The following is a 12,535-nucleotide window of genomic DNA, read 5'->3' as shown; positions in this document are numbered from 1 at the left end:
ATAGTATAGATAAAAACACCTAGTAATAAATGATGTCTGTTTCGTCTTTGCAACTTCAGTACCGAGGACAATCCTAATAAAGACTGTGCAACGCCAGTTAGAATGGTGATCATCAAAAAATCTGGAGACAACAGATGCTGGAGAGTATGTGGAGAAACAGGAACACTTTTACACTGTTGGTGGGAGTGTAAATTAGTTCAACCATTGTGGAAGACAGTGTGGCGATTCCTCAAGGGCCTAGAAATAGAAATTCTGTTTGACCCAGCAATCCCATTACTGGGTATATATCCAAAGGACTATAAATCGTTCTACTATAAAGACACATGCACACGAATGCTCATTGCAGCACTGTTTACCATAGCAAAGACCTGGAACCAACCCAAATGCCCATCGATGATAGACTGGACAGGGAAAATGTGGCACATATACACCATGGAATACTATGCAGCCATGCAAAAACGATGAATTCGTATCCTTTGTAGGGACATGGATGAATCTGGAAATCATCATTCTCAGCAAACTGACACAAGAACAGAAAATCAAACACTGCATGTTCTCACTCATAGGCGGGTGTTGAACAATGAGAACACATGGACACAGGAAGGGGAGCATCACACACTGGGGTCTGTTGAGGGGAACAAGGGGAGGACAGCAAGGGGTGGGGAGTTCGAGAGGGATAACATGGGGAGAAATGCCAGATATAGGTGATGGGGAGGAAGGCAGCAAACTACATTGCCGTGTATGCACCTATGCAACAATCCTGCATGTTCTTCACATGTACCCCAGAACCTAAAACGCAATAAAATACATATTAAAAAAAAAAAAAAAGAATGTGCAATCACTTGATATTTCCTGAACGGATGGAAAACTGAGCTAAAGAAACCTCAGCCCTATTTTCTGGGAACAATTTCTCCCTGCCATGGTAGTACTTAGAAGAGGGCAGGCAGCATTTTGAATAGATACTGAGTGGCACTGGAATTCTGACCCACTTTTAATCAATATAAAGTTAATTTTGTATGTATATAAAAGGAAAGCTAATAAAGGTCATGAAAAGAAAGATATTTTTATAAACCAGTGAAATAACTGAAAAGACAATGATTGCCCTCAGAATTAGGAACACAAGGCCGGGCACGGTGGCTCATGCCTGTAATCTCAGCACACTGGGAGGCCAAGGTGAGTGGATCATCTGAGGTCGGGAGTTCAAGACCAGCCTAAATAACATGGAAAAACCCTGTCTCTACTAAAAATACAAAATTAGCCGGACATGGTGGCGCATGCCTGTAATCCCAGCTCTCAGGCTGAGGCAGGAGAGTCACTTACAACCAGGAGGCGGAGGTTGCAGTGAGCTGATTGTGCCACTGCACTCCAGCCTGGATAACAAGAGCGAAACTCCATCTCAAAAAAGAAACAAAACAAAACAAAGAAGCATTGAAAACATCAGGGATTATCTTCCAAAGCTGCTCAGGACTGGCCACTTAGCTACAGGTGGGGAACTGCGACAATAAGCAAAGATATCCATAGCCAGTTCCACCTTACACCCAACTGAACCAGACCCAGGAGAGACAGCAGGTGTTCTTCCTAATAGGGCAGGAACTCACAGTAGAAAGCAAAGAACTCCAAGCCAGAGTGAGGGAAATGATTAATGAGCTAAGAGTGGATCTCCAAAAAGAGACCAAAGTGGAGATACCCAGAGTATCACCAACTACGAGAGAAATGCTTTCAAGCCTCTGAAAATTGCCTATAATTGCCAATTTATACAACAATTCTGTTTGCAAGCATTTCTGTTTAAGCCTGAAATTTGTATTCCCACAGATACGATAATTATTAAAATAAAAATTAAGGCCGGGTGCAGTGGTACACACCTCTAACACCAGCACTTTGGGAGGCTGAGGCTGAAGGACTGCTTGAGTCCTGGAGTTGGAGATCAGACTGGGAAACATAGTGAGACCCCCATCTGTACAAAAAATTTTTTAAAAATATTAGCTGGGTGTGGTAGCATGTGGCTGTAATCTCAGCTATTTGAGAGGCTGAGGCAGGAGGATTGCTTGAACCCAGTAGTTTGAGGCTGCAGTGAGCTATGCATGCCATTGCATTCCAGCCTGAGCAACAGAATAAGGCCCTATCCCTTTAGGGTCTTTTTCAGTTGAAATTACTTGCTGCCAAGAAAACAGAAAATACAATGAATATTCTGAAGTGATAAAATTCTATAATGCTGTCAGTTATCATTTTAAAAGAAATTACATAACATTTTTTTCTTTGAAATGTTACAGACTACCACCAGTTTTCTAGAAGGGCTCTGGATTCTTACATATTATGTACTTTACCCTTTTATAATTAGGTTTTCTTTTCTATTATCATATAGTTTCACAGCAAGATTCACTATGACTATTAACAGCAATAAGATAGATTTTCAAAAAGTAATGGCTTGTTTAATCTAACTTAGAACACAGAAAAGAGCATTAAACAAACAGTCACCAGGGTCCAAAAATTGCAAATCAGGGATCTCTCATTCATTGTGAAAATGTAAAACAAAATGAGAGCCAGGCATGGTGGCTTATGCCTGTAACCCCAGCACTCTTGGAGGCCCAGGCAGAAGAATCATGTGAGCCCAAGAGTTCAAGACCAGCCTGGGCAATACAGGCGGGGAACACATTTCCAGAAAAAATTTTAAAATTAGCTGAGCGTGGTGGCGTTCACCTGTAGTTTCAGCTACTTGGGAGGCTGAGGTGGGAAGATCACTTGAGCCCAAGAGGCAGAGGTTGCAGTGAGCCAAGATGCTGCCACTGCACTCCAGCCTGGGCAACAGAGCGAGACCCTGTCTCAAAATAAATAAAGTAAAATAAAAATAAAACAAATGAAGCTTCTTATGCCTATGTGCTGGCCTGTCTACACCCAAACACCTTTAGACATGCACCTGCTTTCTACTAGCTTAAAGAAAAATTGATCTACTAACCTGAAGAGCAGCAATGCACAAATATCAACTAGTTCCACTCTGAAAACCCTTCCAGCAAATTTGCTGCTGATTAAATACACAGACACGTAACATGTTACCAAGTCAATCAATTCAGATAAGAAAAAAAAAATCGTGGTAGGAATTACCAGGGTAAAATAGATACTACATAAATATCGCTGTTAAGAATGAAATCCGTGGCAGTTGTTGAATTCCGTCCATCTTATGCATCCTAATGCCTACTTGGCAGCCATAGACATGCTCTATTCTTTCTCTCTGCTATCCTGCATCTTCATCCCTCAAGAGAATCTACGTGTTCAAACTCTTTTATTTTCCTTACACCTTAAGAACCCAAAGACAAACCATTTGAGATACCTGCTGATTAACGTAAGCCTTAGGTTACTGGACATCCCTTTCTGCACAGGACAAGCCCCTCACCAGGACCAGCAGACAACGAAAAACACACCGTCATGGAACTCACCTAATGCATTTTATTAACATCAATAAAGTCTACCTCATGGTTTATTCATTACAAATATCCATTTAAATTGCATTTGCAAAAATGCTCCTGTCAGAAAAATTATTATCAAAACTCAGATCACCAAAAGGACATCTCAGCATAAAGAAAGGAACGTCTATTCTTCAGGGGAAGGCTGCTTCCTCCCCACAAAAACGGCCCGAGACACAGTTCTTTCAGGGAGATTCCAGGATGTCCAGGAAACACACTTCCTCGATCGTCATCCCATTAGCTCCTTAAGCACTCAATCAAAAAATCAACTTCATATAAAAATAAAAATACTGGCATTTCCTGCTTCTGATATTACTATCTGTGATGATTAATTCTGTGTGTCAACCTGTCTGGGCCACGGCACCCAGATATTTGTTCAGCCATTATTTTGGATGTTTCTATGGTGTTTTTTGGATGAGATTAACATTTAAATTGGTGGGCTTTCAGTAAAGTAGACTGCCCGTCATAATGTGCAGTGGATGGACCTCATCCAATCACTCGAAGGCTTTAATATAAAAAGATTGACCTGTTCCAAGCAAGAAGGCATTCTGCCAAGAGAATGCCTTTGAACTTGAACTCCCACACTTCCTTGGTCTCCAACCTGCCAGTCACCCTATGAGATGCTGAATTTGCTGAGCCTTGACAAATGCATGAGCCAACTCCTAAAAATGAATGAATGAATCCCAATCTCAGTCTCTGTTTCACTCTCCACACACATGCACACACACACACACGCACACAAACACATACATACCCATTGGTTCTATTTTTCTGGAGAACTCTAACACACTATCCAAAGGAAAATAAGACTTTGCCTTGAAATTTATTAAAAAGACCCATAGCTTATCCGAAGATCAACAATCAATTATTAACTAAACCAACAATGAGTCTAGGAAAAGCCAGTCAAATTCCAGATGTAGGGCTTCCTCGTTCTTTACCAAAAGTTTCATTTAACTTTCCAAAACACTGGTAGAAGACACTGCTTTATCCAAGTCAGAGAGAGAAATCTGTTCCCTATCTCCTGCCAACAAAAAAAATGCTTGAAACTAAAAATCAAGATGAGAAATTAAAATAATCATTAGCATCTTTGTAAATGTACAAAAAAAAATTCAGCCCACACACAGATAGACACAAATATGTACAAGTCAACTTTCCCTAGAAAATTCATAAAGAATAAAAGTGTAATTATTAATTATCTTTTTTTAGGAGATGGAGTCTTGCTTTGTCACCCAGGCTGGAATGCAGTGGCACATGAACTCAGCTCACTACAACCTCCATCCCAGGTTTAGGTGATTCTCCTGCCTTAGCCTCCCAAGTAGCTGGAATTAAAGGTACATGCCACCTGCCTTGCTAATTTTTGTATTTTTAGTAGAGATGGGGTGTCAGCACATTGGCCAGACTGGTCTCGAACTCCCGACATCAGGTGATCCGCCTGCATTGGCCTCCCAAAGTCCTGGGATTACAGGCGTGAGGCACCGCACTCGACCTACTGACTTATTATTATCTTGTAATAAATAACTATTGATCTGGAACCATTATTTGCATGGCTTTTCTCCATTTCTCACATAATTTCTCATATTATTCTCATAATAATGAGAAATAAGTGTGAGTCCATTTTCACACTACTACAAAGAACTACCCGAGACGGAGTAATTTATAAAGGAAAAAGGTCTAATTAACTCGCAGTTCAGTATGGCTGGGGAGGCCTCAGTAAATTTACGATCCCATCAGAAGGTAAAGGGGAAGCAAGGTACCTTCTTCACAAGGCAGCAGGAAGGAGAAGTGCAGAGCAGAGGGGGAAGAGCCCCTCATAAAACCATCAGATCTCGTGAGAACACCAAAGGGGAAAGGGCCCCTATGATTAATTACCTCCACCTGGTCTCTCCCTTGACATATAGGGATGACAGAGATTACAATTCAAGATGAGATTTGGGTGATGGGCAGTAAGTCCAGCCATATCAGGCGGTAAGGAGTATTGTAATATTAGGAATGAGTGGCCAGAACAGAACAAATTTCCTTACATAAAAGAATCACTCGATCTTCAGAATGCTAATTACTAGGGTTTCTAAAGACTCTCAGATGTGCTGTTAATGCCCTACAAGTGCCTATATCAAAACAGCCTTGGCTGTAACTATTTTTTAACGGTTGCATATGACAGGAGAGAAGGAGTCACCAGCGGTAGGCAGAGACCTGAGCATACAGATTCAACAGGGAACCTAACCAATCTCGATTCATCGCCTCCAGCTGTTGCTTTATGAAGCCATCACAGGTAGAGTAGTGGTTCTCAAAGTGCGGTCCCATGTCACCAACACCAACCAGAAACCTGTTAGAAATGCACATTCTCGGGTGGCTCACACCTGTAATCCCAGCACTTTGGGAGGCCAAGGCGGGTGGATGGCTTGAGTCCAGGAGTTCGAGACCAGACTGGGCAATATAGCTAGACCCCATCTTTACATAAAATTAGCCAGGGGTGGGTGGTGGCCTGTGCCTGTAGCACCAGCTACTCAGGGACTGAGGCTGAGGCCGGAGGATCATCTGAGCTTCGGAAGTGAAGGCTGCAGTGAACCAAGATGGCACCACCACACTCCAGCCTGGGTAACAGAGTGAGATCCTGTCCAAAACAAAAAAAAGCATACTCTTGGGCTTACCTGTCCAGTCTCTGGGAAAGGAGACCAACAAGCTGTCTCAACAAGCCCTCCAAATGATTCTGATGCATGATAAAGTTTGAGAACCAGTGACCTCTAGTAAAGTCAAATATTTGTTAATACAAGGCAGAAATAAGTTAGGAAATTCAAAAAATGCAGTGGCTGAATTTTGACCACATCACTATGCATTATGTGGAAGAAACTGCTTTTTATATTATCCCTCCTTTTTTGAATAAGGCATTCATAAAAAAATTTTTTCCCATCACTAGCATTAGTTAAAACTTTCCACTAACCTAAAATTTACAATCCATTCCAAAGGCTGCTCAGCTCAGCAAAACAGAACAACAGTAAATGTTTATAAGAAAGTTGATGGTACATTCTCAGGTAAAGCTTTCAAGTGGAATGCACCATATTTTAAGTTGCTAAACTGTATTTGTTTATTTATCTATTTTTAAGATGGAGTTTCACTCTTGGCACCCAGGCTGCAGTGTAGTGGCACAATCTCGGCTCACTGCAACCTCCCCTCCTGGATTCCAGCAATTCTCCCGCCTCAGCCGCCCAAGTAGCCAGGATTACAGGCGCCCACCATCACGTCCAGCTGATTTTTGTATTTTTAGTAGAGATGGGGTTTTGCCATGTTGGCCAGGCTGGTCTTGAGCTCCTGACCTCAGGTGATCTGCCCGCCTCAGCCTCCCAAAGTGCTGGGATTACAGGCGTCAGCCACTGCGTCTGGCCAAGTTATTACACTGTAAATATTTAGTTCTTCCATCATGTTGGATGTCAAAGCTAAAAAGGCAAAATATACACAATACTTCCACAAAGTTTTCACTTCCTGATAGGAAAATCTGCCAACGGGGACAAAATCCTATCAAAGAGGCAATTCTGCCAATCTGATTCAGACTATTAGCAGGCATTAGCATTCTGCTGTAGGAGGAAGATAAATACCTTTAAACTGCTTAATCATGTTCTGATGGTTTTCGATGGCTTCCTTCAAGATCATTTCAGGCTGGTCCATCTTCCACCGCCATGCAGTGCCCACTGGGTTGGTGTGGTGCCTAGGAACAAGAGGCAAAGTTCTAAGATCTGAACGAGGCATTAATGATGAAGTGATCCATTTTTAAAAATCACAAGATCAGGACTGGTTTCCTCCTAAGAGTTCAACCATTTATAGTGGTATTCTCCAACTTATTTTAAATCATGACACCTAACAGAGAGGGGTGGATAGAGAAATCACTCAACTCTTTCCAGAGATATTGGTCATCTAACTGACTCAACTCCAATGACAGGTTGACAGAACACTCTCTGCTGCTTTAACCATCGTAACCAAGGACATACATGGTGGGAACGGTGGCTCACGCCTGTAATCCCAGCACTTTGGGAGACAGAGACGGGCAGATCATTTGAGGTCAGGAGTTTGAGATCACCATGGCCAGCATAGTGAAACCCCATCTCTACTAAGAATATAAAAAATTAGCTGGACGTGGTGGTGGGCAACTGTAATCCCAGCTACTCAGAAGGCTGACACAGGAGAATCACTTGAACCCTGGAGGCGGAGTTGCAGTGAACTGAGATCACACCACTGCACTCCAGCCCAGGCAACAGTGTGAGACTCCATCACAAAACAAAACAAAAACTGTGGTGGCGTACACAGACAAGGCAAACTGTCACCACATGTTACTATCATCGAGGTCAACTTCATGAAGTGAGTGAGGACAGCTGAGATGCTTGCTTGGAAATCACACTGAATGGACCTGAGAATGTGTTTCTCTTGATGCAGGCCTGGGAAAAGGACAAGAAACGCCACCTGGGACCTAAGCAGCTACAACACAAATGCCATTATGGGACCAAAACCACTGCCAGAGTGTATCTTGCCCCGGGAGCCAAAGCCCCTGTATCTCCATATTCCTGAGGTCCCACCGTCATCACTCCATGGCCATACAGAAAATTACAATCTTCTGTAATCTTTTGGGTTAGATAAAATCTTCTGGGCCAGGAATGGTGGCTCACGCCTGTAATCCCAACACTTTGGGAGGCCAAGGTGGGCGGATCACGAGGTCAAGAGATCGAGACCATCCTGGCAAACATGGCGAAACCCCGTCTCTACCAAAAAATACAAAAATTCGCTGGGCATGGTGGCACGTACCTGTAGTCCCAGCAACTTAAGAAGCTGAGGCAGGAGAATTGCTTGAACGCAGGAGGCCGAGATTGTGGTAAGCCAAGATCGCACCACTGCACTCCATCCTGGCCCCTGGCGACAGAGCAAGACTCTGTCTCAAACAAAAAAAAAATTTTTTTTTTTTTTGGGTAGCCACAACCCAAGCTATACCTAGTGATATAACCATAACCAAGAACCCTGAAATCCAAAAAAACAGGCAGCACAGCAAGGAGACCACTCCCAAGACAGACACAATGCCAGAGCCCAGGGACCAGCTCTCCAGTGTCCACCACTGCCACCCATCTCACCCTCCTGACAGGAAGAACCACCGTGTGCCCCACAGTCCCCCCAGAGCCCAAGACATCCTGCCCAGAAACCAGCACTACTACCGTAAGCAGTGGAGCTGCCAGAAATAGCACAAGCTCCCCTAGGATCTATGGACCAGAAAGCCCAGCAATACTGCCCCTAGCAAAGCCAAGCCACTGCCCCAACAAACACCCAAAGTCCAGGCCAGTGAGGCACTCACAGGAACTACAGGCACCGATTACAGCCAAAGAAATCACACGGAGACTATACTACTGTGCCTGTCTAGAAGACAAGTCAAAGCAACACACTCAACCAACACTACAGAATACTTCGCCAGGACAGAGTGTTTCCCTATGAAAACTGCTCCGCAAAAGTAGAAGAGGTGGCTGTTATACCAGATGTGCAGATATCAATGTAGAAAAAAACAAAAACATGAAATAGCGAGAACACATGACACTCCCGAAGAAACATAATAATTCTCCAGTAACAGACCTGAAAAAAAGGAAAATCTAGGCCTGTAATAGAATTCAAAATAATGATCTTAAGGAAACTCAGAGAGAAGATGAGAGAAGATGCATAGGGAATTCAATGAAATCAGGAAAAGAAGTGATGATCTAAATGAGAAATTCAACAGAGATAGATATCGCAAAAAAGAGCCAAACAAAAAACTTGAAGCTGAAGAATTTAATGAATGAAATAAATACAACTGAGAGCTTCAACAACATAACAGATCAAAGAGAACAAAGAATGCCTGAACTTGAAGATGGAACTTTTAAAGTAATCCAATCAGACCAAAAAAGAAAAAAAAAGGAAGAAGAAAGAAGGAGGAGGAGGAAGAAGAAGAGAAGAAGAAAGAGAAGGAGAAAGAAGAAAAGAAGGGAAAGGAGAAGGAAGAGCAAGAGAAGGAGGAGCAGGAGCAGGAGGAAAAAACCCTACAGGAATGATGGAACACCAATACATGAACAAATGTTTGCATTTAGAAATTCCAGAAGGAGAACAGGGGGAAAGACATGGAAAACTAAATCGATTTTAATGAAATAACAGCTGAAAACTTCCCACGTTTGGGGAGAGATCAAGCAAACTCAACATCCCTCAAATGGATTAAACGTCAAAAAAAAAAAAAAACCTCCTTGAGACACATTATAGTCAAACTGTCAAAAGACAATGACAAAGAGATTCTAAAATCAGCAATTGAAAAGCATCATGTCACATGTAAGGAAAGTGCCATAAAAATAACAGCAGATTTCTTAGCAGAAACCTCACAGGCCAGGAGAGAATGGGACGATATATTATTCTAAATGCTAAAGAAGAAAAAAAAGACCACCAAGCAAAGCTATCTCTGGAAATGAAGCAGAAATAAAGTACGTCACAGACAGGTAAAAACTGAGGGAATTCATCACCACTAGACTGGCCTTAAGACAAAAGCTTAGAGAAGTCCTAAATCAGGAGATGAAAGAATGATAACTACCATCATGAAAACACGCAAAAGTATACACTCACTGGTAAGGCAGATACACCAAGGGACTCGAATGTTACCACTACAGAGGATCACCAAACTGCAAAAATAAGTAAGAGAGTAAGAAAGCAACAAAGAATATATAAAACAACACGAATAAGTTATCAGTTATCATTAATAACTTGAATGTAAATGGATTAAATTCCCCTGTTAAAAGATATAAATTGGCTGAATGAATTTTAAAAAAAACCCCAACTATTTGCTGACTACAAGAAACTCACTTCTCCTCTAAAGATATACATAGACTGAAAGTGAATGGGATGGGAAAGTATATTCCACACAAACCAAAACCAAAAGAAGGCAAAAGTAGCTATCCTTGTATAAGACAAAACAGACCAAGTCACAAAATGTAAAATGAGACCAAAAAAAAAGGTCATTGTATATTGATAAAGGAATCACTTAAGAAAGAGGATATAACAATTGTAAATATTATGTGCCCACCACTGGAGCACTGAGCTAGAAAGCAGACATTAAGTCTAGTGGGAAAGATAGATTCCACTACCATAACCGTTGGGGCATCAACATCACACTCTCAGCATTGGACAGATCACCTAGGCAGAAAATCAATGAAGAAACACCAGATTTAAACCACTGGCTAAACTAACCTAACAGACACTGACAAAATATTTCACACTACAGTTGCAGAATACACATTCTCCTCATCCATACATAAAATATTCTCCAGGGTAGACCAAACTTTAGGCCATGAAACTAGTCTCAAAAACATGTTAAAAAAATCAAAATCCTATCAAGTATCGTTTTGGACAATGGAATAAAACAAGAAACGGTCATAAAAGGAACTTTGGAGCCTACACAGACATGGAAACCAAACAGCTCACTCACAAACAGCCAGCGAGTCAAGGAAGAAGGCCGAAGAAAATTTACAAATTTACTGAAACAAATCAAAGTAGCAGCAAACATCAAAACTTAAGGGACAGAGCAAAAGCACTAAGAGGGAAGTTTATAACAATAAATATACCAAAAGTGTAGAACGATTTCAAATAATAATCTAACAATGCACTTCAGGGAACTAGAAAAGTAAGAACAAACCAAACCCAGAATTACTAGAACAGAAAAAAACAATAATCAGCACAACAATAAATGAAATTCAGACTAACAAAGAAAACACACACACAAATCAACAAAACAAAGTTACTTTTCTGAAAAGATAAACATCGACAAACCATTTGACTAACCGAGAAAAACAAGAGAAGAGCCGAATAAATATAATCAGAAACAAAAAGTGGATATCTGCAGTGTTCGCGCCAAAGGCTTGAGACAGTAGCATGACTCGCCCCATTTTGGCTGCTGGACCTGTCTGCTCTCTTCCCCCGCTCTCGATGGCTGTCAAGTTGAGGCAAGGGTCGTAGGCTGAGCCACTGAGGCAAAAACAAGATACAGAGCAAGGGCCTGCGGTTTACGAGGGCATTGTGCTGACTGCTTTCATATCCCCTTTAATCTCTGTGTAAGCAACGGACTTGCTGCAATTGAGATGCCTGAGAGGGGCAAGGACCCCTGCCCATATTTTCTCAGGAGCTGAGCCTTTGCTCTACCTCCTGATGGAAAACATAATTAACAAGCCACCATGAGGACACCATTGTTTGATCGCACGGTGTACTCTTAAAAAACATACATTAACCTTTAAACTGCTTTGTAAGCTGTTATCTCAAGCCCCTGATAACTATTCTTACGTGGTTTCTGTTCCCTTTTCTGTTTACCCCCTTTTCTGCTGAGCTAAAGTAAATGCTGAGCTAAAGTAAATGTAACAAGAAAAAAGGTATAAAAGCTGTAACCAACAGAAATAAAGCTGCTGCCTGACTTAGGGTCATGCAGACCTCCAGACTCCGCTTTCCTTTCTTCTTTCACTTCCGCACACTCTCTCCCTCAGGTTGAACAAGACATCTACATTGGCGGTCTCAGGGACTCCCACAGGTTGGCAGCCCCCCGGCAGACATGCCAGACCCCAACAGATATTACAACCAATACCATGGAAATACAAAAAAATCACTAAAGATTATTATAACCAACTGTATACCAAAAATTGACAAACCTAAAGGAAATGTAGAAATAACTGTAGACACACAATCTACCAAGAACAAACCAGGAAAAAAGAGAAAACCTTAACAGATCATTAACAAAATTAAAACAATAATAAAACGTCTTCCGGTAAAGAAAAGTACATGGTCACATGGCTTCCCTGCTAAATTCCACCAAACTTACACACACACACACACACCCCTAACATTAATTCTTTTCAAACTATTTCAAAAAATTAGGCCAGGTGCAGTGGCTCATACCTGTAATCCCAGGACTTTGGGAGGCTGAGGCAGGCAAATCAAAAGGTCAGGAGTTCAAGATCAGCCTGGCCAACATAGTGAAACCCGGTCTCTACTAAAAATACAAAAAATTAGCCAGGCGCAGTGGCGGGCGACTGTAATCCCAGCTACTCAGGAGG

At 41.8% G+C, this 12,535-nt stretch overlaps 1 protein-coding gene across 13 annotated transcripts in view; it reads right to left on the bottom strand.

Annotated features, from left to right (window-relative positions):
- TYW1 (tRNA-yW synthesizing protein 1 homolog (S. cerevisiae)) overlaps positions 1-12,535 on the bottom strand; it is a 249,595-nt gene that overhangs the window by 132,530 nt on the left and 104,530 nt on the right. For all 13 annotated transcript variants that reach the window (XM_008981271.5, XM_008981274.5, XM_054252460.2 and 10 more), the window contains one exon: positions 7,049-7,158. In XM_008981271.5, coding sequence (XP_008979519.3) covers positions 7,049-7,158 — 110 coding nt within the window. The remainder of the gene's footprint in view (positions 1-7,048; positions 7,159-12,535) is intronic.

This window comes from Callithrix jacchus, chromosome 2 (assembly GCF_049354715.1).
Source record: "Callithrix jacchus isolate 240 chromosome 2, calJac240_pri, whole genome shotgun sequence".
Classification (NCBI taxonomy): domain Eukaryota; kingdom Metazoa; phylum Chordata; class Mammalia; order Primates; family Cebidae; genus Callithrix; species Callithrix jacchus.
Note: the sequence above shows the minus strand (reverse complement) of the source record. Positions and strands in the feature narration are given on the sequence as shown.